At 41.6% G+C, this 27374-nt stretch overlaps 1 protein-coding gene across 2 annotated transcripts in view; it reads left to right on the top strand.

Annotated features, from left to right (window-relative positions):
- DNAI3 (dynein axonemal intermediate chain 3) overlaps positions 1-3317 on the top strand; it is an 86714-nt gene extending 83397 nt beyond the window's left edge. For both annotated transcript variants that reach the window (XR_005719523.1, XM_040232426.1), the window contains one exon: positions 3014-3317. Coding sequence is in view for 1 of the 2 variants with exons in the window: in XM_040232426.1 (XP_040088360.1) it covers positions 3014-3157 (144 nt within the window). In the remaining variant the exon portion in view is untranslated. The remainder of the gene's footprint in view (positions 1-3013) is intronic.
- Positions 3318-27374: the final 24057 nt, after the last annotated feature.

Here is a 27374-nt window from a genome sequence, read left to right as displayed (position 1 = left end):
ATAAATGAGTATATTTAAAGGGGCTCGGATGTGAGAGTTGGACTGTGAAGAAGGCTGAGCGCTGAAGAATTGATGCTTTTGAACTGTGGTGTTGGAGAAGACTCTTGAGAGTCCCTTGGACTGCAAGGAGATCCAACCAGTCCATTCTGAAGGAGATCAGCCCTGGGTGTTCTTTGGAAGGAATGATGCTGAAGCTGAAACTCCAGTACTTTGGCCACCTCATGTGAAGTGTTGACTCATTGGAAAAGACTTTGATGCTGGGAGGGATTGGGGTCAGGAGGAGAAGGGGACGACCGAGGATGAGATGGCTGGATGACATCACTGACTCGATGGACGTGAGTCTGAGTGAACTCCGGGAGTTGGTGATGGACAGGGAGGCCTGGTGTGCTGCGATTCATGGGGTCGCAAAGAGTCGGACACGACTGAGCGACTGAACTGAACTGAAAGGGGCTCCTCTGTTACATTCAGAACATGAATAGAGTCACCAAGGAAAAACAGCTAATGTTCATCAGAAGTATCTCCTTATAAGCAATGGCTGATGATGGCAGAAATGGGAACAAACTGTAACAGCCTCAGACAATTGTTGTGGGGATTAAATGAGTTAAATATTTACAGCACTTAGCCAGTAACTGACAGATGGGAAGTGCTAATGTGTCTACTATTAGTATTATTACAGAGGGCAGGGGATAATCACACATCCGTCCAGCAAGGCTGGTTTTCGTGAGCGCCCCCCTCAGCTGGCAGAAATTAGGCTATGCACTTCAACCCACAGATATACGGGTAATCATATACCCGTCTCTTTGCAAACATTGAATCTGGATACCACTCACTTATTGAAAAATAATGGTAATTACAGCTCTCACAGCACACAAAATGGGAATTTTCTTAACTGGAATTTCAGCTGGAGACTCAAACCAGAAAACAAGCAGTAGTTTCCATGTGATTCATTCAGAATTCAAAACAATTCTGCAGCCCTTAGTCAAGGACCCACACTCCAGGCTGCACAAGGGAGGCAAGGGTTACGGGGAAAGAGGTTGGAAGAGAGAATTTTTTTTTTTTTTTTTTGGAGAGAAGCATTGGAGGGCTGTGTATCCCCCATTCCTACTCCTGCAATACCACCCAGACTCTGGGAGGAGACCTTCAAGGGAAGCACTGTTGGAGACAGGTTGCTGGTGACGATGGATAATTTGCCTCATACCCCTGGCAGGAGGCTCGCTGAGCCACAGAAATCCAAGGGCCCGAAACTGCCAAGGGACCAGAGCAGACTGTCCAGGGAGAATCTAGGAAACCCAGGGACAGGGACCTGACTCCTATGGCTGGAAAGTCTGTAGGCAAGAGGTTGGCTTGAACAGCTCTGCCAGACTAGTGGAGAGAGGACCAGTGAGCAAAGAACTTGTCCTGATGGCAGAGTGAAGGGGTGAGTTGTCCTGGGGTCAGGTGGAAACTTGAAAGTGGCTAGGCTCAAATCAGATGCCTCAAAGGACTTTCTGAACAGAGTGAGGCAACCTGTGGAGGCAACCCATGGAAGTGTGCAGGGGGCATTGCAGTTCTTCACTTAAATAGTGGGCTGGGCTGGATCTTCAAATAATCTGAGGAAGCAGAGATATTAAGAGAGGGAAAAAGCAAACATAAGGCACAAATACAGCAGGGGATGAAGGGAACTTCAGGCATGGTGAACAGTGAAAAGAAGAAAATGCCTCTTGCAAATGAGTCTCAAAAAACTGGAATAAAATATGGTAGTGGTGCCCTCGATAGAATCCTCAGAGACAGAGTTTTGTGACAAGAGAGCAGAGGGAAGGCATTAGGGCAGGGAGAGGGCAAGAGGAGGAGAAACAGAGCCAACACGGGGGTTCTGTGGGGGCTCAGTGGCAGTCCTCCCGCCAGTGCAGGAGGCACGGGCGCGACCCCGGGTCTGGAAGATCCCACATGTCACAGAGCTACTGAGCCCTGCAGCACAACTGTTGAGCCTGTGCCCTCGAGCCCCAGGGCCACAACTGCTGAGCCCACACACCACAACCACTGAAGCCCCTGTGCCCTCGAGCCCGTGCTCTGCAGCAGGAGAAGCCACCACGACTAGAGAGAAGCCACCGCAGCTAGAAAACAGCACCCACTTGCCACAAGCAGAGAAAAGCCTGTGTAGCAATGAAGACCCAGCACAGCCAAAAAGAAATAAATACGATTATTTTTTTAAAAAATCACAGGACGACATACCAATATGAAGTAATCGTAAGTTCATCTGAAAGGAGACACAGATGAGAAGAAACAAAATCTTAAAAATCATAATGACTGCCCTAGCGGATACTACAATTAATTAATTAAATTTAATTTAAAATACTAACTAAACCAGAACAGTACTCATGCAAACATTGACAGATCAAAGAACAAAACAGATGACTCAGACTGTTCAGCAAGTGGTGTTGGGTAAATTAGCTGAATAAATACTCTGTTGTTTTCCCCCTCCCTTCTCAACATGCTCTTCCCTCTCTGGTGGCAGGAGCTCATAGGCCAGCCTGGATTCCCTCTGCCCCTGAGAGCCCACATCCAGTCCATCGCAAAATTTGATCAGCCCCACCACTAGGAGATACTTTGAGACTGCACACACTACTCTGCTGAGCTATGCCCCTCCCATTCAGGGTCAGCAGCCCCTCTCCCTGACTATGCAAGGGATGCCCTCCTGCCCCCTGCCCCACAGAGCCCTTCTGGAGAACAGTAGCCAGTCCAGACCTTCAGAAATAACGGAAGTCCCTTCCATGGGACGTCCCTGGTGGCCCAGTGGTTAAGACTTTGCCTTCCAATGGAGGGAGGTGTGGGGTTCTATCTCTGGTTGGAGAGCTAGATCCCACATGCCTCACAGCCAAAAAACCAAAAGGTAAAACAAAAGCAACATTGTAACAACTTCAATAAGGGCTTTAAAAAGTCCACATCAAAATCTTAAAAGGAAATAGCCTCCTCCAGCCTTTAGTATCTCTAGCTGTCAGAGCTTTATACAAATGATTTGCTTTTTCCCCCCTAGAAAACGTTTCAGAAGTCAAAAGAACAATTGGAGGCTGAGTTGAAAATGGACTACGAAAGTTATTTGGAACTGGAGAAGAACATCCTCAGCAATCTAGGTCTAAGCAAAGAGAAAGAATCAATGTCATACATGGAATTAATATAGAAAAGTTTTCTGTAGAGGTGTTTTGGGGGCCTGTGGGACTTTTCTTTTTGCTCATTATTTTTCATGTAAGGTGAACTAGCAAACTAAACATTAAAAAGATTTACTTGCACGTGTTAAGTTTTTATCTCACTACAATTAAAACTTTTGAATTAGGCAATAAGATCTGTTTCATTTTGGGGACTGAATATGTACTAAACTTTGTACTGAATATAAAAGGTGTTGATAATGAAGCTTTCATTTTCCTGTAGTATTACAGAGCTTAAGACATCCACACTCAGTCTTCAGCCAGCATCTATTCAGAACCCCAGATCCCAGACCAGAAGTGGAAATCAAACTTTGCTTCTAATTATCAGGTTGTTTTTGGTCACATCTCCACAAAATGCTCCCACTGGGCCACTGCACAGATTATCAGGCCATGAGCTAAACAAAATATTAGTAAATTGAATCCTGAAATATACACTGAAAAGGGTAACGTATGAAGATCACATTGAGCTTGTCTAGGAAATAAAAGTTAGTGTAACAGTAGTGCTCAGTTGCTTTGGTCCAAGAACACTGGAGTGGGTTACCATACCCTTCTCCAGGAGATCTTCCTGACCCAGGGATCAAACCTGCGTCTCTTACATCTCTTGCTTTGGCAGGTGGGTTCTTTACTGCTAGCGCCACCTGGGAAGCCCAATGTAACAGTAGAAAATAAATCAACAATTGACCGAAGGAGAGAATTTATGATACCAAATAAACGCAGTAAAACATTCACTAAAATTCAACAGCCAGTCATGATAAAACAGTAGATTCTTTGCAACTACAAAAAGAAGGAAACCTCCTTAACTGGATGCAGTGTATCTAAAACAGTTCTACAACAAACGTTATACTTGATGGTGAAAAGTTGAAAGTTTCCCTCAGAAGTGTGGAATGAGATGGTGTGCACTGTCCTGTCTTCTAATCAGTATCTGGTTAAACTGAAAGTTAACCTGTGTGGGCACACAAAGGCAACAGCATGTGAAACTGAGCTGTGAAAGAGCTTAATGTGTCTCAATAAGAGATTCAACACACACACACACACACACACACACACACACCACACACACACGGGATTTCCCCTGTGGTGGTCCAGGGCTTCCCAGGTGGCGCTAGTGGTTAAAAAAAAAAAAATTCCACCTCCCAATGCAGTAGACACAAGAGATGCAGGTTCAGTCCCTGGGTGGGAAAGATCTCCTGGAGGAGGAAATGGCAACCCACTCCAGTATTCTTGCCTGGAGAATCCCATGGACAGAGGAGTCTAGCGAGTTATAGTTCAGGGAGTCACAAACAGCTGGACACAACTGAGTGACTGAACACACCAATGGTTAAGACTCCACAGTTCCACTGCAAGGGGCATGGGTTTGATAACTGGTCAGGGAACTAAGATTCCCACATGCCGAGTGCCCTCTCCCTGCAAAAAAAAAAAAGAGGTTCAACATTACAGGAAAGTGACCAGGGTGGGAAGTGGGTTGAGGGGAAAATAGCAGGAGATGAGACTGGAGCTGAGACTTGGAGCCAGATGGTGAAGCCTCCCTTAAACTAAGCAAAGGAAGTTGGATTAGAGTTTGCAAATAATGGGGAATTAATGGAAGGGCTAAGCAGGAAGGTGACATGATCAGCTTTATATTCAGGAAGATAAGGAACAGGTTAGAGTGGGAGAGCCTTGAGGCAGGAGATCCTAACAGGAGACAGTCATAATAGTTCAAGGTAAAAGATTAGGACACCCTGTCCCAAAGCTTAAAATAAAAATGAAAGGCTGATTGGATGAGGTAGGGAAGACAAAGGATGATGCCAAGGTTTATAAGTTAAATTACTAGAGGAAGTAAAACTCAAAGTTATTTACCAAAAGTCAGGTAAGTAGTAGTACATGTCTGAGTGCCTTTGGCCAGATGACTTACTGCTGTGAAACATTCTCCTTCTGTGGAGTAACATTTTATCAGAACAAATGAACACCTGCATATAAGTGATGGTGTCCAGCACATGTTAGTGTCGTTATTGGAATGTCCCTGGGACTCAACTTTGTGCCTGAATTTTTTTCTTTCTTCTTCTTTTTTTTTTTAATCCACACTCAGGTCTTAGCTGAATCTATCCAGTCTCATAGCTTTACATACAACCTCCATACCTGGCTGGGACTTTTCCCATAAAATCGAGCTGTATATTCACTTGAGTACTTAATGTCTCTACTTAGGTGTATAATGCGTGCAGGCTCAGTTGCTCAGTCATGTTCGACTCTTGGTGACTCCACAGACTGTAGCCCAGCAGGCTTCTCTGTCCTTGTGATTTTCCAGGTAAGAATACAGGTGTGGGTTTCTATTTCCTCCTCCAGGGGATCTTCTTGACCCACGTCTCCTGCATTGCAGGCAGATTCTTTACCATTGAGCCACTGAGGAAGGCTGGGGGTATAGTAGGCATCTCATATTTAAACAGGTCCAAAATTGAGTCCCTGAATTTCTCTCCAAAATCCATGCTTCCTTCCCATTGTCCTCTAGTCACCTTGCTTCTAGTTGCTTGGGCAAAAGTCTTGATGTCATCCTTCATTTCTCTCTTTCTCTCACAATTCATGGCCAATCCATGAGCAAATTCTTTTGAGCACACCTTCAAAATACACCCAGAACCTGATCACATCTCTCCTTCCCCACTGTTCCCACCATGGTCCAAGCCACCTGCATCGCTGGCAGAATTGTCGCGTTGATCTCCTAACAGGTCTCTCTTCAGTCTCTCTCAACAGCAGTCAGATGGTTTTCAGCGGAAGCCAGTGGCTGTCATTCTTTTGTTCAGAGCTCCTCCTCAGCTTCCCAGCTAACTCAGGGTAGGAGCCAAGGCTTTCCTGGACCTGCAAGTGCTCATGTGGTCAGACTTTCTGTTGTCATCTGGGTTTCACCTCTCCTTCTCCTCCCCTCTTCACCCCAACATCATGGCAGCCTCCTTCCACCCAACATGCCAAGCTAGGTCCTGACCCAGGTATTTGTGCTTAATAGTCTGTGCTTTCTGTAGTAATTTTCCGTGTTTTATTTTCATATGCTCTCTCAAAGGGAAAAAAATATATATGTTGAGTACTTGCTATGTACCAGGCTCTACATTAAAAAAAAATTTTTTTTTAATTGAAGTATATAGTTTAAAGGGGCTTCCCAGGAGGCTCAGTGGTAAAAAAAATCTGCCTGCCAACGCAGGAGACGTGAGTTTGATCCCTAGGTCAAGAAGGTCTCTTGGAGAAGGAAATGACAATCTGCTCCAGTATTCTTGCCTGGGAAATTCTATGGACAGAGGAGCGGGGCAGGTTATATATTCCATGGGGTTGTAAAAGAGTCTGACACAATTTAGTGACTAAACAACAAATATAGTTGAACAGAGTGTTCAGGGTAAGTCTTACTGGGAAGGCAACATTGGAGCAAGGATCTGAAGACGGTGAAGGGTTTTGCCCTGCAGTCTTCTAGACTGTGTTTCCTAACCCAGTCCCCTCTTCAACCCCAGATGACTTTTGCTTTAGTTTCCTGTGGTCACCTCTTAGTACAAAAGAAGAAGGTGGGACTACAGAGAATACAGGAATGTCGTGGTTACATGACAAAATCCATTACCTGGAGCTGGCCTATTGTTGTCTCAAACAAAAGTGGGGTTTTCTTAGCACAGAAGATACTGAATAAGCGTCTCCCTTAGGGTTATCAAGTAAAAAGCTTAGCATGGTAGGGCACACAGCAAGCAGTAAATGTTTTGCTACTATTTTATCTAATTTTTAAATACAATATGATTGTTAATATTCATGCTATTGAAACTAAACATGGGGTTCATCTTGCCTATGAAAGCAGTTATTATCAGTTCAGTGTGAAATTTTTATTGTGTGTTTATAACCTCAGTTTTCCAGATCTCATCATCTCACCAGCCTAAGGCCTCCAATGGAGTCACATAAACAGCTACAGCCCACTTTTCATGGGATCCTGCCCCACCTGCTTATCAGGTATTTCATCCTTCTGTGAAGCCCCTCCAGGTGTGTTCTGTAGTCCCTGGGAAGAAGGTAGACTCGTATGTTTAAAAACAAGCCCACAACCACCAGGCCCTCAAAGGTTGCCTTCTCCCAATATGCTAGAGATGCAAATGGCCTGTGACAGAGGGGAAAATGCTGGGTCAATGCCTATTGTTAGTTCAGGTTACTGACCTGTGTTAGTTCAGGTCCAGCAAGAAGTGAACACCAAGGCAAGACTAGATGTGCAAGAGATTTACTGGGAGGCTGAGCAGGAGGTGCGAGGGAGAGCCTTCAGAGCTCGATGCAGGTCTGGTACCCATGGAAGAGGAGCGGGAAGGAAAGAGGATGCATGGGGTGAGTCTCAGACCACCCAGCATGCTCTCTTCTCTTTGCCTCCGAGACTTTGGAATTTGCCCAGGCTCACTGTGCTGCCTCCTTCATTCTGGGGATACCTTCTCTCCAAGACTCCTCAATTTCTCCAGCAAATGCGTTTTTTCTCTGGCTCAGACTCTCCACATAGCAGACAAGGTCAGACCTGCTGAATCTCATCAGAAAATACAGTTGGGGCTCAGTTCCCAAGCTGGGAACTCTGACTGAAGGTGTAGAAATACTGAGTGTCAGTGAAAATGGAGTTCCCTGCTGTAGCTCCTTCCAGTTCTTATGGCTCCAGCCCTTTCCCCTATTGCCCCTTCCTACCCCACTGTGGATCAACCCAGTCTTCCTTTTCTGCACTTAGATCTTTTGATCTAGTGTACCGTGTAGTGAAAAGAAAGGGGGTCTTGAAATCCTAGCAAAATTGAGTTCTAAACTCCGTGTTATCATCCAGCTGTTCTGTCCCCCAAGAGTGGGTTACATCATCTGTAAAACTGGGCTAATAATCATACTTACCTCCTACAAAGACAGTGTAAACAGATGTAAAACATCTGGCATATCGTTAGTGATTAATAAATGTTGCCTCTTTTGCTTGCTTGGTCTCAGGTGCATACACTCATGTGCCAGAGAAGCCATAGTGTTTCCTCTTTGTCCCAGGTAATACTCTCTGATTTTAACATTTTAGTTATTAATTATAATGAAAATGTCTCTCACTCTCAAGTGTGACTTAAGTGGGGGCTCTGCCTGCCTAGTTTAATATTAGCCTTTGATCATATTAGTAGGAGACCAGACATATTGGATGTAGTATTTAAAATTTGAAAGTAGCTTTTTTTTTTGCAGAACTTAATGCTTCTGACTACTCTGAAAATTAATCATTTGAATAAGGATTGATTTATTAGATTAAATGTAATTATCATTCAGCTGTACAAACTGCTTTTTACCCACCAAGAAATGTTGCATAATTAAGCCAGTGTATTTTCAGGCCCTCAGATAAACATACAGTCTGGGTGCACTTCGCATGAAAAGGCCGTTGGCTCCAGCAGACCATGGCCCAGGCCCACTTACGCAGCCTCAGTGGTAATCCTCCACTGTAAATAATTAACACTCCCTGCGCCCTGCATCCAAAGCCTGCATGGGGTAGGCTCTCTCCACCTGGTTGCTAGGCTGCCATTGCCAGGTCAGATACTATGTGACTGAACAAGGCCCTTGCAACGGAAATTGAATATCTCAGTGAAGGGCAAATTAAACCCTGTGTGATGAATTCACTCCTTCCACAGCTGCTGAGCTGTTTGAGGGTCACAGGCTCATGTAAAACCACTTCGCACTGAGTAGAACCCCAAACATCAAAGAAACTGGCCATGGAAGTATATGGAGACAAAAATGATTTTTAAAAATTGTGTAATTGCTTCCAAATGCTTTCTTGTTCACAAATACAACATTAAAAACATATGCAGCATGGGTGGTACATAATACAGGTTGTGTTTTTCTGCAACAATGCCAATGTTCCAAAGGGCAAAAAATAAGGTTTCTCTGTCACCTGTACATGTGATATTCTAAACTGTTTTTAATCTTTTATTAAAGAGGGAAAGGAAAGAAGATGTGAAAGAGATTTCATATTATTCCTTGTCGGCTAAGATACATTTCCAGTCCTTTTGTGAAATCATATTTTTAAGAAAAACAATTATCTTTAAAAAACCACCCTAAAAAAAAGAAAACAACTCTAAATCAAATCTAATATATGGCAAGTGCCCACTTTATGTTAGCCTGAATGAAGAAGCTAAATTAACCTTTGAGATTGACAATAATTTTTCAGTTTTCATGAAGTTTCTTGACTGTATGGATCTAAATATAACAAATTAAGAAAACAGAAGAAACTCAGTTATCCAGAGTCCTAACAACCCTTAACTAGAACTTCAGTGCGTTCTAGTTCTGCAGTGACCACTTTTGACAACAAAAGGCGAAAAAAGTCTTGTTATTAGGGATTTATTATTAGAGGTTTGCTGCTGCTGCTGCTGCTGCTGAGTTGCTTCAGTCGTGTCCTACTCTGTGCGACCCCATCACGGCAGCCCACCAGGCTCCTCCATCCATGGGATTCTCTAGGCAAGAACACTGGAGTGGGTTGCCATTGCCTTCTCTGAGGTTTATTAGGGACCAATTTCAAGGTCCATTCGAATATCAGTAGGATACAGCCTGCAGGCTGTCTCTCTAGGACTGAACAATAATTTCTGATTGTCATTAGATATAGAGACAGCTATGTAGAATTTAAGCTCAGCCACACTCAAGCTTTGTAGTATTGGGCAAATAACCTTTCTGATCCTCCATTTCTTCATCTATTAAGTGAGGATGATAATACCCATTGCACAGAATGATCATGAAGATTATAGTCAGATAAAACATATGAAAATTCCGTATAAAACTTAAGTGCTTTAAACATGAGTATGTAGAATAATAATAATAATAATAGATGGTGAACTATTTTAGGATTCTAAAATGATTTTTGAATCATTAAAACAAGTTTACTTATGCTTACTATAGTGTATCTTATTGCATTATAACTCTTTTCAGTGTTTCATTAACATTCAACTAGCCAAGATTTCCATTCTGTTACCTCACAGGATGTAAACAATTTATCTATGTTAGTAGCCAATTAATGGTTTAACAGTCCACCGACTCAATGGACATGAGTTTGAGCAAACTCCAGGAGATAGTGAAGGACAGGCAAGCCTGGAGTGCTGCAGTTCATGGGGTCACATAGAGTCAGACATCACTTAGCGACTGAACAACAGCAATTAAATGGGTCTTAAAGTCTGAAATTTAGGAAAAGGAGGAAAATTAGAGTTTATCTTGGGAAAGAAATAGGTCAGAAGACATTAATAGGTCTTCTTGTTTAATAGGTCAGAAGACATTTCATATGTTCCTCTCACCCTCATCCATGTCAACCAAATCTGGACCCCATCACTTCCTGACTTAAAATATTTCGATGGTTGGCGCTCATCAGCTTCAGATCAGGGTCAAAATTCTTTGCCTGCTTATGGCACAGCCCTGCTTACTTTTTAAGCCCACCTCTCACAGATCTACCTTCCCATCTTCCCCTCCAGACATTGCCGTCTATGCGGTTCTCCTCCTGTGCTGTGTTCTCTGTGATGTCTGCTTCCTGGAAAACACTACTCCTTTTCCATGGATTAAAAACCACCAAAGGGCTTCCCTGGTGGTCCAGTGGCTAAGGCTCTGCACTCTCAGTGCAGGGGGCCTGGGTTTGGTCCCTGGTCAGGAACTAGATCCCACATGCTGCTACTAAGAGTTCACAGGCTGCCACTAAAGGTCCCACAGCTGTAACGAGGATGAAAGATCCCATGAGCTGCAACTAAGACCGGCACTGCTAAGTTAAAAAAACAAAATCTACCAAGAATGCAAAAATGCTCTAAAATGAATCGCTACCTAATGCAGCGCAATAGTGAGTATCTGCATACATGTAGCCCACCAGGCTCCTCGGTCCATGGGATTCTCCAGGCAAGGATACTGGAGTGGGTTGCCATGCCCTCCTCCATGGGATCTTCCTGACCCAGGGATAGAACCTGTGTCTCCTGCATTGCAGGCAGATTCTTTACCACTGAGTCACTGGGGAAGCCACAATAGTATCTGCTGCTACTGCTACTAAGTCACTTCAGTTGTATTCGACTCTATGACCCCATAGACGGCAGCCCACCAGGCCCCGCCATCTCCGGGATTCTCAAGAACACTGGAGTGGGTTGCCATTTCCTTCTCCAACGATAGTATCTACATACCTTTTAAAGATAGTAGTTCATGTGTGGTCTTCCTATAGGAAAATGAACAGTGCTCATAAGAACTTGTTTAGAGACTAAAAAGGAATTGACAATCTGCTGTTAATAGTTTTCAGTCACAAAGAGGAATAGCTGGATCCGAATCAGGGCTTTGGAGTCAGAAAGAATTCTGAACCACTTACAAGCTTTAGAGATTTAACCATGACAAGCTTCTACTGTGGTTGAATGAATTCTCAAAAATGGCTACAGCAATATATCTGGTCCCACGAGCTCTTCAAAACCCTTGCCACACCCCCTCAAGAGATAGACTCTATTTCCCCTTCCCTTGAAACTGGGTGGGGCTCTGTGATTGCCTCAAAGAGCAGAATACAGCAGAAAAGGCACTGCATGACGATTTTTTCAGAGAAAATTGAAGGTGTCCTCTCTTTCTCCTGCATTGCAGGAGGAATTTTTACCGGTTGAACCATCAGGGAATCTCGCAGATCAATACAACAGAATAGAGAACTCAGAAATTCATCCACACAAATATGTCCAACTGATTTCTTGCAAAGATGCAAAAGCAGTTCAATGAAGGAATGATAGCTTTTTTCAACAAATTCTGTTCAACAGTTACCATCCATAAAGAAAAATATAAAACTCAATCTAAATCTCACATCGTATATACTGTTTTCACTTTTTTAATGTATTTATTTTTTATTGGAGGATAATTGCTTTACAGAATTTTGTTGTTTTCTGTCAAACCTCAACATGAATCAGCCATATGTATACATATATCCCCTCCCTTTTGAACCGCCCTCCCCATCCTACCCTTCTAGGTTGATACGGAGCCCCTGTTTGAGTTTCCTGAGGCATACAGCAAATTTCCATTGGCTATTTACTTTACATAGGGTAATTTAAGTTTCCATGTTACTCTTTCCATATATCTCACTCTCTCCTTCCCTCTTCCCATCTCCACAAGTCTATTCTCTATGTCTGTCTCTCCATTGCTGCCCTGTAAATAAATTCTTCAGTACCTTTTTTCTAGATTCCATATATATGCACTAGAAGATGATATTTATCTTTCTCTTTCTGACTTATTTCACTCTGTATAATAGGTTCTAGGTTCATCCACCTCATCAGGACTGACTCAAATGTGTTCCTTTTTATGACAGAGTAATATTCCATTGTGTATATGTACCACAAATTCTTTATCCACTCATCTGCTGATGGACATTTAGGTTGCTTCCAGGTTCTAGCTATTGTAAATAGTGCTGCAGTGAACAATTGGATACATGTGTCTTTTTCAAATTTGTTTTCCTCAGGGTATATGCCTAGAAATGGGATTGCTGGGTCATATAGTGGTTTTATTCCTAGTCTTTTAAGGAATCTCTATATGTCTTCCATAGTGGCTGTATCAATTTACATTCCCACCAACAGTGCAAAAGCATTCCCTTTTCTCCACACCCTCTCCAGCATTTATTCTTTGTAGACTTTTTGATGATGGCCATTCTGACCAGTGTGAAGTGATATCTCATTGTGGTTTTGATTTGCATGTCTCTAATAATGAGCAATGTTGAGCATCTTTTCATGTGTTTGTTAGCCAGCTGTATGTCTTCTTTGGAGAAATGTCTGTTTAGGTCTTTTCCTCACTTTTTAATTGGGTTGTTTGTTTTTCTGGCATTGAGTTGTATGAGCTGCTTGTATATTTTGGAAATTAATCCTTTGTCGGTTTCATTTGCTATTATTTTCTCCCATTCTGAGGGTTATCTTTTCACCTTGCTTATAGTTTCCTTTGCTATGCAAAAGCTTTTAAGTTTAATCAGATCCCATTTGTTTACTTTTGTTTTTATTTCCATTACTCTAGGAGGTGGGTCATAGAGGATCTTGCTTTGATTTATGTCATCAAGTGTTTTGCCTATGTTTTTCTCTAAGAGTTTTCTAGTTTCTGGTGTTACATTTAGGTCTTTAAGCCATTGTGAGTTTATCTTTGTGTATGGTGTTAGGAAGTATTCTAATTTCATTCTTTTACATGTAGCTATCCAGTTTTCCCAGCACCATTTATTGAAGAGGCTGTCTTTGCCCCATTCTTGCCTCCTTTGTCAAAAATAAGGTACCCATAGGTGCATGGGTTTATTTCTGGGCTTTCTATCTTGTTCCATTGGTCTATATTTCTGTTTTTGTGCCAGTGCCATACTATCTTGATGACTGTAGGTTTGTAGAGTAGTGTGAATTCAGGAAGGTTGACTCCTTGGCTCCATTTTTTACTTTTAAGATTACTTGGCTATTTAGAGTCTTTTGTGTTTCCATATGAATTGTGAAATTTTTTGTTCTATGAAAAATGCCATTGGTAATTTGATAGGGATCACATTGAATCTGTAGATTGTGTTTGGTAGTATAGTCATTTTCACAGTATTGAGTCTTCCTACCCAGGAACATGGAATATCTCTCCTTCTGTTTATGTCATCTTTGATTTCTTTCATCAATGTCTTATAATTTTCTGCACACAGTTCTTTTGTCTCCCTAGGTAAGTCTATTCCTAGATATTTAATTATGTTGCAGTGGTGAATGGGATTGATTCTTTAATTTCTCTTTCTGATTTTTTCATTGTTAGTATATAAAAATGCAAGTGATTTCTATGTATTGATTTTGTATCCTGCAACTTTGCTAAATTCACTGATTAGCTCTAGTAATTTTCTGATACTATCTTTAGGGTTTTCTGTGTACAGTATCATGTCATCTGCAAATAGTGAGAGCTTTACTTCTTTTCTGATCTGGATTCCTTTTGTTTCTTTTTCTTCTCTGATTGCTGTAGCTAGGAATTCTGGAACTATGTTGAATAATAGTGGTGAAAGTGGACACCCTTGTCTTGTTCCTGATCTTAGGGGAATGCTTTCAGTTTTTCACCATTGAGAATGTTTGCTGTAGGCTTATCATACTATGTTGAGGAAGGTTCCTTCTATGCCCATTTTTTGAAGAGTTTTAATCATAAATGGGTGCTTAATTTTGTCAAAGGCTTTTTTGCATCTATTGAGATTATCATATGGTTTTTATCTTTCAATTTGTGAATATGGTGTATCACATTGATTGATTTGCATATATTGAAGAATCCTTGCATCCCTGGAATAAACCCAACTTGATCATGGTGTATGAGCTTTTTGATGTATTGCTGAATTCTGTTTGCTAAAATTTTGTTGAGGATTTTTGCATCTATGTTCATCAGTGATATTGGCCTATAGTTTTCTTTTTTTGTGTTGTCTTTATCTGATTTTGGTATCAGGGTGATGGTGACCTCATAGGATGAGTTTGGAAGTGCTCCTTCTTCTGCAATTTTTTGAAAGAGTTTTAGAAGGATAGGCATTAGCTCCTCTCTAAATGTTTGATAGAATCCTCCTATGAAGCCATCTGGTCCTGGGCTTTTGTTTTTTGGGGGATTTTTGATCACAGCTTCCATTTCCTGGTTCAGTCTTGGAAGACTGAACTTTTCTAAGAATCTGTCCACTTCTTCCAAGTTATCCATTTTATTGCCACATAGTTGTTCATAATGGTCTCTTACAGTCCTTTGTATTTCTGCATCATCTGTTGTAATATCTTCTTTTTCATTTCTAATTTTGTTGATTTGATTCTTCTCTCTTTTTTTCTTGATGAGTCTGGCTAAAGATTTGTCAGCTTTGTTTATCTTCTCAAAGGACCGGCTTTTAGTTTTATTAATCTTTACTATTGTTTCTTTCTTTTTCATTTACTTCTGCTCAGATCTTTATGCTTTCTTTCCTTCTACTAATTTTGTTTTTTGGGTTTTTTTTGTTGTTGTTGTTGTTCTTCTTCTTTTCCCAGTTGTTTTAGGTGTAAAGTTAGGCTGTCTATTTGATTTTTTTCTTGCTTCTTGAGGTAGGACTGTGTTGCTATAAACTTCCCTCTTAGAACTGCTTTCGCTGCATCCCGTAGGTTTTGAGTTATCATGTTTTCATTGTCATTTGTTTCTAAAATGTTTTATTTCCCTTGTGATTTCTTCAGTAACATGTTGGTTATTTAGAAATGTGTTGTTTAATCTCCATGTGTTTGTGTTTCTTACAGCTTTTTCTTATAATTGATATCTTGTCTCATAGTATTGTGGTCAGAGATTTCAATTTTCTTAAATTTACTGAGGCTTGGTTTGTAACCCAAGATGTGGTCTATCCTGGAGAATGTTCCATGTGCACCTGAGAAGAAGGTGTATTCTTCTGCATTTGGATGGAAACTCCTGAAGATATCAATGAGATCCATCTCATCTAATGTATCATTTAAGACTTGTGTTTCCTTATTAATTTTCTGTTCCGACGATCTATCCATTGGTGTGAGTGAGGTGTTAAAGTCTCCTACTATTGTTGTGTTACTGTCAATTTCTCCTTTTATGTCTGTTAGTGTTCATCTTATGTATTGAGGTTCTCCTATGTTGGGTGCATAGATATCTACAATTGTTATGTCTCCCTCTTGGATTGATCCCTTGATCATTATCACATTGTATATACCATTTTAAAATTAATTTTTAATTTGTTAAAATACATATAGCATAAAATGTATCATTTTAACCATTTTAAGTCTATAGTTCAGTGCATACATTCACAGGTTGTGCAACTACAACCACCATGCATTTCCAGAATTTTTTTCATCTTGCAAACCTGAAACTGTATAACTCTTACTCAATTATTCACCATTCCATCCTTCTCCAGCCCCTGGCAACCACCATTCCACTTTCTGTGTCTTTGCAACTGATTACAATTTACTACACAAGTATCTTAATTGACTGCTTTCAAACAGTATTTCTTCTTCTGTGACGGGCCTATTTCACCTAGCATAGGGTTTTGAAGGTTCATCCATGCTGTTGTTGTTTAGTTGCTGTGGTGTGGCGTGGCACGCTTGCTCAGTCATGTCCAACTCTTTAAACCGTAGGACTGTAGCCCTCCAGGTTCCTCTGTCCGTGGAATTTTCAAGGCAATTATACCACAGTGGGTCACCATTTCCTACTCCAGGGAACACTCCTGACCCAAGGGTCAGACCCACGTCTCCCACATCTCCTGCACTGGCAGGGAGATTCTTTACCACTGAGCCACCTGGGGATGGATTAAAGTTTCTTTCCTTTTAAAGTTTGAATCATATTCCATTGTGTGTATATACCACATTTTGTTTACCTGTTCATCCATCAATGGACACTTCAGTTCAGTTCAGTCGCTCAGTCATGTCTGACTCTTTGCGACCCCACGAATCGCAGCACGCCAGGCCTCCCTGTTCATCACCATCTCCCGGAGTTCACTCAAACTCATGTCCATCAAGTCGGTGATGCCATCCAGCTGTCTCATCCTCTGTCGTCCCCTTTTCCTCCTGCCCTCAATCCCTCTCAGCATCAGAGTCTTTTCCAATGAGTCAACTCTTCGCATGAGGTGGCCAAAGTACTGGAGTTTCAGCTTTAGCATCAATCCTTCCAAAGAATACCCAGGACTGATCTCCTTTAGAATGGACTGGTTGGATCTCCTTGCAGTCCAAGGGACTCTCAAGAGTCTTCTCCAACACAGTTCAAAAGCATCAATTCTTCGGCATTCAGCTTTCTTCACAGTCCAACTCTCACATCCATACATGACTACTGGAAAAACCATAGCCTTGACTAGACGAACCTTTGTTGGCAGAGTAATGTCTCTGTTTTTTACTGTGCTCTAGGTTGGTCATAACTTTCCTTCCAAGGAACAAGCGTCTTTTCATTTCATGGCTGCAGTCACCATCTGCAGTGATTTGGAGTCCAAAAAAAAGAAAGTCTGTCACTGTTTCCACTGTTTCTCCATCTATTTCCCATGAAGTGATGGGACCAGATGCCATCATCTTAGTTTTCTGAATGTTGAGCTTGAAGCCAACTTTTTCACTCTCCTCTTTCACTTTCATCAAGAGGCTCTTTAGTTTTTCTTTGCTTTCTGCCACAAGGGTGGTGTCATCTGCATATCTGAGGTTACTGATATTTCTTCCAGCAATCTGGATTCCAGCTTGTGCTTCTTCCAGCCCAGTGTTTCTCATGATGTACTCTGCATATAAGTTAAATAAGCAGGGTGACAATATACAGCCTTGATGTACTCCTTTTCCTATTTGGGTTGCTCTAAATTTTGGCTACTGTGAATAGTGCTGCTATAAACATAGGTGTAACATCTTAACCAAAAATGGATCATAGACATATGTAAAATGTGAAACTAGGAAACTTACAGGAGGAAATCTTCAGGACCTACGACTAGGTAGGCAAAGAGTTCTAAGCCTTAACATCAAAAATGTAATCTATAAAATTAGATCTTAATAAGACTTTTCTCTGTGAAAGAGGATAAAAAGACAAGCTACAGAGTAGAGAAAAATTGTTTGCAAACCACATATCCAACAAAGGAAAAGATGCAATGATAGTAATACACAAATCTCTTTTGTCTTGCTGCGTGGCTTTTAGGATCTGAGTTCACTAAGTTAGGCCCTCTGCAGTGAAAGCATGAAGTCCTAACTACCGCACCACCAGGGAATTCCCAATAATATGCAACTTTTATGAAATGCTGACTATGTGCTAGATGCTATTATATACATTAACTTACCTAATCCTCCTCATTCTCTTATGGAGTATTAGATATTATCATTATTACCATTTTATGAATGAGGAAACTGAGGCACAGGCTTAACAACATACCCAGTGTCACACAGCAAAACTGATATTTGAATCCAGGCAACATGCCCTTCAGATCAGGCCCTTAACTTATTTTTTTGACAATGAGGTTAGCAAATTGTGTTTTATTTTTCAATTTTTATTGGAGTATAGTTAATTTATAATGTTGTGTTAGTTTCACATGCACAGCAAAGTGAATCAATTATACATATACATATACCCACTCATTTTAGATTCTTTTCCCATATAGGCCATTATAGAGTATTGAGTCAAAGAGGTGGCAAAAATACACAGAAGAGTTATACAAAAAAGATTTTCATAACCCAGATAATCACAATGGTATGATCACTCACCTAGAGCCAGACATCCTGGAATGTGAAGTCAAGTGGACCTTAGGAAGCATCACTACAAACAAAGCTAGTGGAGGTGATGGAATTCCAGTTGAGCTATTTCAAATCCTAAAAGATGATGCTGTGAAAGTGCTGCACTCAATATGCCAGCAAATTTGGAAAACTCAGTAGTGGCCACAGGATTGGAAAATGTCAGTTTTCATTCCAGTCTCAAAGAAAGGCAATGCCAAAGAATGCTCAAACTACCACACAATTGTACTCATCTCACACGATAGTAAAGTAATGCTCAAAATTCTCCAAGCCAGGCTTCAACAGTACATGAAACGTGAACTTCCAGATGTTCAAGCTGGTTTTAGAAAAGGCAGAGGAACCAGAGATCAAATTGCCAACATCCATTGGATCATCAAAAAAGCAAGAGAGTTCTAGAAAACATCTATTTCTGCTTTATTGACTATGCCAAAGCCTTTGACTGTGTGGATCCCAACAAAGTGTGGAAAATTCTGGAAGAGATGGGAATACTAGACCACCTGACCTGCCTCTTGAGAAACCTGTATGCAGGTCAGAAAGCAACAGTTAGAACTGGACATGAAACAACAGACTGGTTCCAAATAGAGAAAGGAGTATTTATATATAAGAGTGTATATATCACCCTGCTTATTTAACTTATATGCAGAGTACATCATGAGAAATGCTGGGCTGGATGAATCAAAAGCTGAATCAAGATTGCTGGGAGAAATATCAATCACCTCAGGTATGCAGATGACACCACCCTTATGGCAGAAAGCGAAGAGGAACTAAAAAGCCTCTTGATGAAGGTGAAAGAGGAGAGTGAAAAAGTTGGCTTAAAACCAACATTCAGAAAACTAAGATCATGGCATCTGGTCCCATCACTTCATAGCAAATAGATGGGTAAACAATGGAAACAGTGACAGACTATTTTTTTGGACTCCAAATCACTGCAGATGGTGACTGTAGCCATGAAATTGAAAAGTGCTTGTTCCTTGGAAGAAAAGTTATGACCAACCTAGACAGCACACTAAAAAGCAGAGACATTACTTTGCCAACAAAGGTTCATCTAGTCAAGGCTATGGTTTTTCCAGTAGTCATGTATGGATTTGAGAGTTGGACTATAAAGAAAACTGAGCACCAAAGAATTGATGCTTTTGAACTGTGGTGTTGGAGAAGACTCTTGAGAGTCCCTTGGGCTGCAAGGAGATCCAACCAGTCCATCCTAAAGGAAATCAGTCCTGAATATTCATTGGAAGGAGTGATGCTGAAGCTGAAACTCCAATACTTTGGCCACCTGATGCGAAGAACTGACTTATATGAAAAAGACCCTGATGCTGGGAAAGATTGAAGGTGAGAAGAGAAGGGGACAACAGAGGATGAGGTGGTAGGATGGCATCATCAACTCAATGGACATGAGTTTGAGTAAACTCTGGGAGTCAATGATGAACAGGGAGGGCTTGCATGCTGCAGTCTGTGTGGTCACAAAGAGTTGGACATGACTGTGCAACTGAACCGAACAGAGTAGAGTTTCCTGTGCTATAGAGTAGGTTCTAATTAGTTACCTATTTTATACATAACAGTGTGTAAATGTCACTCCCAGGCTCCCAATTTGTCCCTCCCCTATGCATCCCCAGTGGACTTCCCTGGTGGCTCAGATGGTAAAGTGTCTGCCTACAATGTGGGAGAGCTGGGTTCAATCCCTGGGTCGGGAGGATCTCCTGGAGAAGGAAATGGCAATCCACTCCAGTATTCTTGCCTGGAAAATCCCAAGGACAGAGGAGCCTGGTAGGCTACAGTCCATGGGGTCGCCAAGAATCAGACATGACTGAGTGACTTCACTCCCTCATTCACTAACTCATGCATCCCTATGCTCTTAAATCTTAAAAAGCCTCTCTGTGCTCAAGATTGTTCATACCAGTACTGCTTATAACAGTGGAGCATCGGAAATAAACTTCATATCCATCAATGAGGACTGATTATGTAAATCATTCATGTGTGCACGCTCAGTTACTTAGTCGTGTCTGATACTTTGCAACCCCATGGACTGTAGTCTGCCAGGCTCCTCTGTCCATGGAATTTTCCAGGCAAGAATACTGGAGTGGGTTGCCATTTTCTACTCTGGGGATCTTCCCAGCCCGGGGATTAAACCTGTGTGTCTTGCATCTCCCACACTGGCATGTGGATTCTTTAGCCCCAAGCCACCTGGGAAGCCCATGTACATCACTGAGAAGCTATAAAAGGTAATACTATAAATTCACTGAAATGATGATGTATAACTTTATTTATTGACCATGAGAGACCTAGAATATGATATTGAGTTTAAAAAGCAAGTCCCATATGCAGTCCCGTTTTTGTAAGATTTCATACACAGAACTACATAAATATTATATAGACTCTGAGATGTCTGAAAGGATAGTCACTGATATGTTACCAAACCACTTTTTGAATGTTCAGAGTTTTGATGATTTTTACTTTCATCTTTGTATCTTTCATATTGTTTGAATTTTTAAAAACAAACTGTCTCATTTAAAAGAAATAAAGCCGAGTTTTAAAAATCTAGTTAAGAATAAAAGATATTAGAGAAATATTTCTGAGGCTTTGAATATTTTATTTTGTAGGATCAATATTCTTGCTCAAGTAAATGTGTCTTAGAAAGGAACAAAGACCTGCAAGCATTTGCAAAACCATCTTCTAAGCTTGGATATGCCCAGGTTGGGCTTCCCAGGCAGCACTAGTGGTAAAGAACCTGCCTGTCAATGCAGGAGACATAAGAGACGAGGGTTCAGTCCCTGGGTTGGGAAGATCCCCCGGAGGAGGGCACGGCAACCGACTCCAGTGCTCTTGCCTGGAGAATCCCCTGGACAGAGGAGCCTGGTGGGCTACAGTCCAAAGGGTCACAAAGAGTTGGACATGACTGAAGCAACTGAGCATGCATGCACGCATGCCCAGGTTGCTCTATTCTTATCGCCAACTAGTCCGAAGAACTCGCATCTAGAGCAGTAGTTCTCAGTCTGGCTTGCATGTCACAATGACCTGTGATGACTGTAGGAGATCAGATGCACATCCAGGGTTAAGAATCACAAGTCAAAAGCAGCAGACATAGGAGAACAAGCAATTACAGGAGGGCATCTATTCTAGTTGCTTCTGAGCAAGCACCTTTTGAATTGAGGCCTGAAGATTTAGACAGGTTTAAGTTGAGGAGTTAAAGAGGGTTTCTCAAATTTAACAGCTTAAAAAAAATGAAAATTTGTTCTTTTACAGGTCAGGATGATCCTCTGGAGAAGGAAATGGCAACCCAGTATTCTTGCCTGGAAAATCCCATGGACAGAGGAGCCTGGCGGACTAGAGTCCATGGGGTAACAAAGAATCAGACATGACTTGGCAACTCAATAACAAAAAGAACAAGAGGCCAGAAGTCAGAACTGAGTCTTGTGGTCTAAAGTCCAGGCAGGGCTGCTTCCTTCTGGATGCAGTGGAGCTGCGGGCATCCCTCTTTCACAGCACATCACTCATCTCCTCTCCCACCTTTGCTGTGCTAGGTGCTCAGTTGCTTCAGTTGTGTCCAACTCTGTGTGACCCTATGGACCGCAGCACGTAAGACTCCTCTGTCCATGGGATTCCCCAGGCATGAACTGGAGTGGATTGCCATTTCCTTCTGCAGGGAATCTTCCTGACCCAGGGATCCAACCTGCATCTCCTGGGTCTCCTGCATTGGCAGGTAGATTCTTTACCACTGAGACACAGGGGATGCCCCTCCTACCCTCACTGCCATTCACTAATTATGCAGTCAAACCTCCCTTGACCTTTTATAAGGACACTTGTGATTATATTTAGGGACCATCTGGATAATCTAAGAAAATCTCCCCATTCCAGATCTTTTTCAGGAGTGGAATAGGAGACAAGAAGTGAGTTAGCATTCTGCTTTAATGAAGATCATGCTGTGTGCTAAGTTGCTTCAGTTGTGTCTGACTCTTTATAACACCATGGACTGTACCCCACCAGGCTTCTCTGTCCATGGGATTCTCTAGGCATGAGTACTGGGGTGGGTTGCCATTTCCTTCTCCAGGGGATCTTCCCAACCCAGGGATCGAACCTGTATCTTTTATGTCTTCTGTATTGGCAGGAAGATTCTTTACCACTAGTGCCTCCTGGGAAGCCCTTAGGGAAGAGCACTACATGGCTAATCTCCTTGAATCTATTTTATTCATCACTTGAGATTTTTTTTGAAGCAAAGGGACATTCACTTGTAAGAGGTCTGTATTACTTGAGTATTCTATAAGGGGCCTTTATGATTTGACAGTGATTATATTTACTGCTGTAAACTGTAAATTGATGCCACACTACTAATAATGATAACTAACATTTCATGAGCTCTTACTACAGCATCAGGTGCTCTCCTAAATGCTTTAATATATTTTAATCCCATCAACAATTCTGAGAGGTAGTGGGTACCATCCCCATACTACAGTTAAGAAAACTGAGACAGAAAAATCATGTTACTAGCCCAAGAAATGTGGTGAGACACAAACCAAGACTGGCTTCAGAGTTCCTGCTCTCACAGGCAATGTTATACTGTGAATCTTAGAATATTGTGCTACGTGAGTCTCATAGGTACAATACACAATTGCATATGTGCACACTTAAGGGTGTTACTAAGGTGTAATTTACATGAAATACACTGTATATATTTTATTCTTTTAAAGATTGATTTTTTTTTTTTTTTATTTTGGCTGCACTGGATCTTCCATGCATTGCAGTGAGTGCAGGCCCAGTCACTTCAACTGTGTCTGACTCTTTGTGACCTTATGGAATGTAGCCCGTCAGGCTACTCTGTCCGTGGGATTCTCCAGGCAAGAATACTGGAGTGGGTGGCCGTACCCTCCTCTAGGGGATCTTTCCGACCCAGGGATCCAACCTACATCTTCTGAGGCCCATGCATTGCAGGTGGACTCTTTACTGCTGAGCCACCAGGAAGCCCCTAGTTTCGTTGAGTAGGCTACTCTGTTGCAGTGTACAGGCTTCTCATTGTGGTGGTCTCTCTTGTTGTGGAGCACAGGCTCTACGGCTTGTGGACTACAGTAGTTGCAGCACAAGGGATCCAGAGCACCAGCTCGGTATTTGTGTTGCAAGAGCTTCAGTTACTCCATGGCATGTGGTATCTTCCGGGACCAGGGATCCAGCCCATGTCCCCTGACTTTGTGGGCAGATTCTTATCCACTGTACCAGCAGGGAAGTCTTGTATATAATTTAAATATACAAATTTGCTGGGGTCCATCCCCGGTGGATCCAGGGTGATTCGAAGGGGAGACGGATAGGCGAGGAAAACTTATTTATTTAGAGATATAAGATTAGATTAGGAAGAAATAGTATAGTAGGAAATTTAGGTGGAGAAAAAGATGCTGAATAACTTGGTTTACAGGGAAAACCAATAAAACCTCGAGAAAAGAGGTTTGCACCATCTACGTTAGGCCACCGGCGTCCACTTGAATATCGAAGGGTGCCCCGCCTTAGGCTCCCTTTCGCGTGGATCTTAGCAGCCAGGGCAAGTAAGTAGACGTGGTGAGCCTCCCTGCTCCAGATGGGAATTCAGCCAAAAAAGGGGAGAAAAGAACGACATGGGGAAGCCCAGCGTCTGTGCAAGACTCCAAAAACTTTATTTTTCAAAAGCAGCTTATATACCCCAAGTTGTACATAAAGAAATAATGGAATATGCAGAGTTATGCAGGGGCAGCAGTCCTGACCCTCACTGAGATAAACAAGGCTTTCTTTTTGCATACCCTCCTGTATACAAAAGGTCTCAGGTGGTTTACATTATCTTCTGGCCAAGAGGCCCGTTAACATTTTTATGGCTCTCTTCCTGGATAATTGTCTATCAACCAGAAAACTCCTTTTCCCTAGAAGTGTTTTTTCTTTACTCTGCATCACCCTCAAAGTACAAAATAAAGTTACATTCCAGTAGAACAAAGGTGCAGTGGGTTATAACAAAGAAAGTACTTAACTCAAAGATCTAATGTTGCTAATACCAGGTCTACTACCTGTTTTTCTATATACCAACTATCTCTACAAATAAAAGATACGAAAATTTGGCAGCAAATATTGGCTCAACAAATGAAACCTTTAATCAGTCCTATTCTAATGATTTTGACTCCTCGGAAGCCCCTACATTCCTAGGATGTTTTAAGCTTCCTGTGCCTCCTGCAGTCAGGAGGCCTCAAACAATCACTTGCGCAGCTGTAGGAGTTCTGAAGGCAGGCTAGAAAGCCATCAGAGGGGTTTTTGGATTGAAACACTCGTATTATGCTCAGATTTATTATCTAAAAGCTCTAATTTTTTCCAGAGAAAGGTGGTGGGGGGACAGCCCCCTGTTAATGACAGAAGAGTAGGTGGAAAGCATAACACAGTAAAGCAGGCAGACTCTGGTCTTGGGAGGTGGATGCTCAGGAAATTCCAGGAGGAACCCCTGAAGCCTGATCACGTCCTTACGTTTTGTCAGGCTTCCTTCTGCATGACGTTGTCATGGGCGGGATTCCTCACGCTGGCTCCTGGCACAAATTTTTAGGTCTTGACATATGTATATGGGCATGTAAAGTCAAGAAATAAACACATCCATCACCCCCAAATATTCTTCATGCCGTTTTTCAATAGTTCCCTTAAGCATTTCCCCTCAGTTCCTAATCACTGATTTGCTATTTCTATTACAATAGATAAGCTTGTATTTTTCTAGAATTTTATATAAATGGAATCATATGATATGTACTTATTTTTGTCTTATTCTTTAGCTTTTGACATACATCCATGTTGAGGGTATAAATAGTTCATTACTTTTTATTGCTGAGATATATTCCATTGTATGTCTATATCACAATTTATTTGATGAACACTTGAATTGGTTATTTCCTGTTGGGTTCATAACAAATTAGTCTCCTATGATCATTCTTGTGCAAGCCTTTTAATGGACATAAGCTTTTATTTCTCTTTGATAAATATCCAGGAGTAGAATGGCTGGATCATATAGTGTGGGTATGTTTGACTTTCTAAGATATTGCCAAATGTTTACAAACCATTTTACATTGCCACCAGCAGTGATGGCTGTTCTAGGTCCTATACATTCTCACCAGTAGGGTCAGTCTATTTTTTGGGGTAGGGGGAGAGTTGCCCTGGGTCTTCATGGCTGCACATAGGCTTTCTCTAGTTACAGCGAGTGGGGGCTCCTCTCTAGTTGCAATGTGAAGTCTTCTCATTGCAGTGGCTTCTCTTGTTGTAGAGCACAGGCTCTAGTTGCCTGGGCTTCAGTAGTTGTGCCTCTTGGGCTCCGAAGGTCAGGCTCAGCAGCTGTGAAGGGCTTAGTTGCTCCATGACATGTGGAATTTTCTCGGACCAGGGATCAAACTCGTGTCCCCTGCATTGGCACGTGGATTCTTAACCAGTGGACCACCAGGGTCAGTCTTTTAAAATTAGCCATTCTAATTAGGATGTAGTAGTATCTTACTGTAGTTTTAATTTGCATTCCCCTAATGAGTAACACTGTTGAGCTTATTTTCCATCTACATATCTTCTTTCATGAAAATATGTGTTTGTTCACATATTTTACTCATTATTTTGGAAGGTTTTGTTGTTTGTTTACTATTCAGATTTGTGAGTTTTCTGCATACAAGTCCTTTATCAGATATATACAAACATTTAGTCCCACTCTGGATTATCTTATTATTCTCTTAACAGTGTTTTTCAAAGGGCAGAAGCTTTTAATTTTGATGAACTTCAGTTAAGCAATTTGTTTTTTTTATGGATCACATTTTTGGTGACGTGAGAAATTTTTGCATAACCCAAGGTGTTTTTTTTTCCTGGAAGTTTTGTACTTTTATGCTTTACATTTAGATCTATGATCCATTTCTAGTTGATTTTTATATGGTATAAGATATATTATTGAAGGGTTTTTTCCAAATGAATATCCTATTGTTTCAGCAACATTTGTTGAAAAAAACTATTCTTTCTACCCTGGATTGCCTTTGTCAAAAATCAGTTGTCCGTGTACATATGAATCTTTTTCTTAACCCTCTATTATGTTTCATGGATGTTTTGTCTATCCTGGTGCCAATACCATACTGTCTAAATTAGTATCACTTTATAAGTCACCTTAAAATCAGGTAATATTGGTTCTCCAGTGTTGTTTTGGCTAGCCTAGGCTTTTCATATGCAATTAATTTACATATGCAATTAATTTACATATGCAATTCTGGCTTTCATAAAATTTCCATTAAGTGATTTGCTAGAAGCTCAGCCCCTTTATGACTTGGGCCTTGTGTAAGTGCATGAAGAACAGAGCTGATGATGACTTAAGTACTGTTCCACAGTGGCTAAGGATGTTAAGTAGATTTGGGAAGTGGAGATGGCTCGTACAATGGCTGACAATCTCCCAGAAGTGAATGTGACCTTGCAAGGGAGCAGCAGCATCAAGGGAGCCCACAGTCAACAGAAAGAACTGAGAGAAACTCAGAGTTCCCCTGATATTTTCTTTTCATATTCTTGAAAAGAGGCTTAATTTTAAAATAGAGGCTCTCATTTTAAAATAAAGTACAGATAACCCTGCCATCAACATCATAGCATTTTAATCAGACGAGGGGACTGCACACTTTCCGGTGACACTGGAAGATCAAACAGGTTTTTCCTGGAGGCAGAGGAGAAGGAGGCAGATTGTGCTGGGTATGGGAGGGGAGGGCAAGACTGGTTGGGCCCCTGAGGCTTGAGGCATCAGAGCTGGCACTGATGAGGCTTGAGGAGAAAAGGACTGATCAAGAGAGGCGAGAATATGCCCAGTTTTGGCCACTGTGCAGATTAACCAGGGTGCCCAATGACAATGATTTCCTAGCAATTGCCTGGGAAAGCTTTGCATATTGTTGTTGGCTGCCAACATGCCATTCAGCATTTCTATTTCCTGCTGCATTTAATGAAGGGTCCCCAAGTTCATCCAGTGACATTTGGTCACTAGAGGAGGAAGCAATAGGAGGTAATTGTTGGCCGATAACATCCTGTTCTTCTCCTGTTTCCATGAAAGGGAGGGAACTTCCCCACCTCTCAAGGGAACAGGGCACAGGAG

This window comes from Oryx dammah, unplaced genomic scaffold (assembly GCF_014754425.2).
Source record: "Oryx dammah isolate SB20612 unplaced genomic scaffold, SCBI_Odam_1.1 HiC_scaffold_28, whole genome shotgun sequence".
NCBI lineage: Eukaryota > Metazoa > Chordata > Mammalia > Artiodactyla > Bovidae > Oryx > Oryx dammah.
The sequence above is the reverse complement of the archived record's forward strand: the minus strand, read 5'-3'. Positions and strand labels throughout refer to the sequence as shown.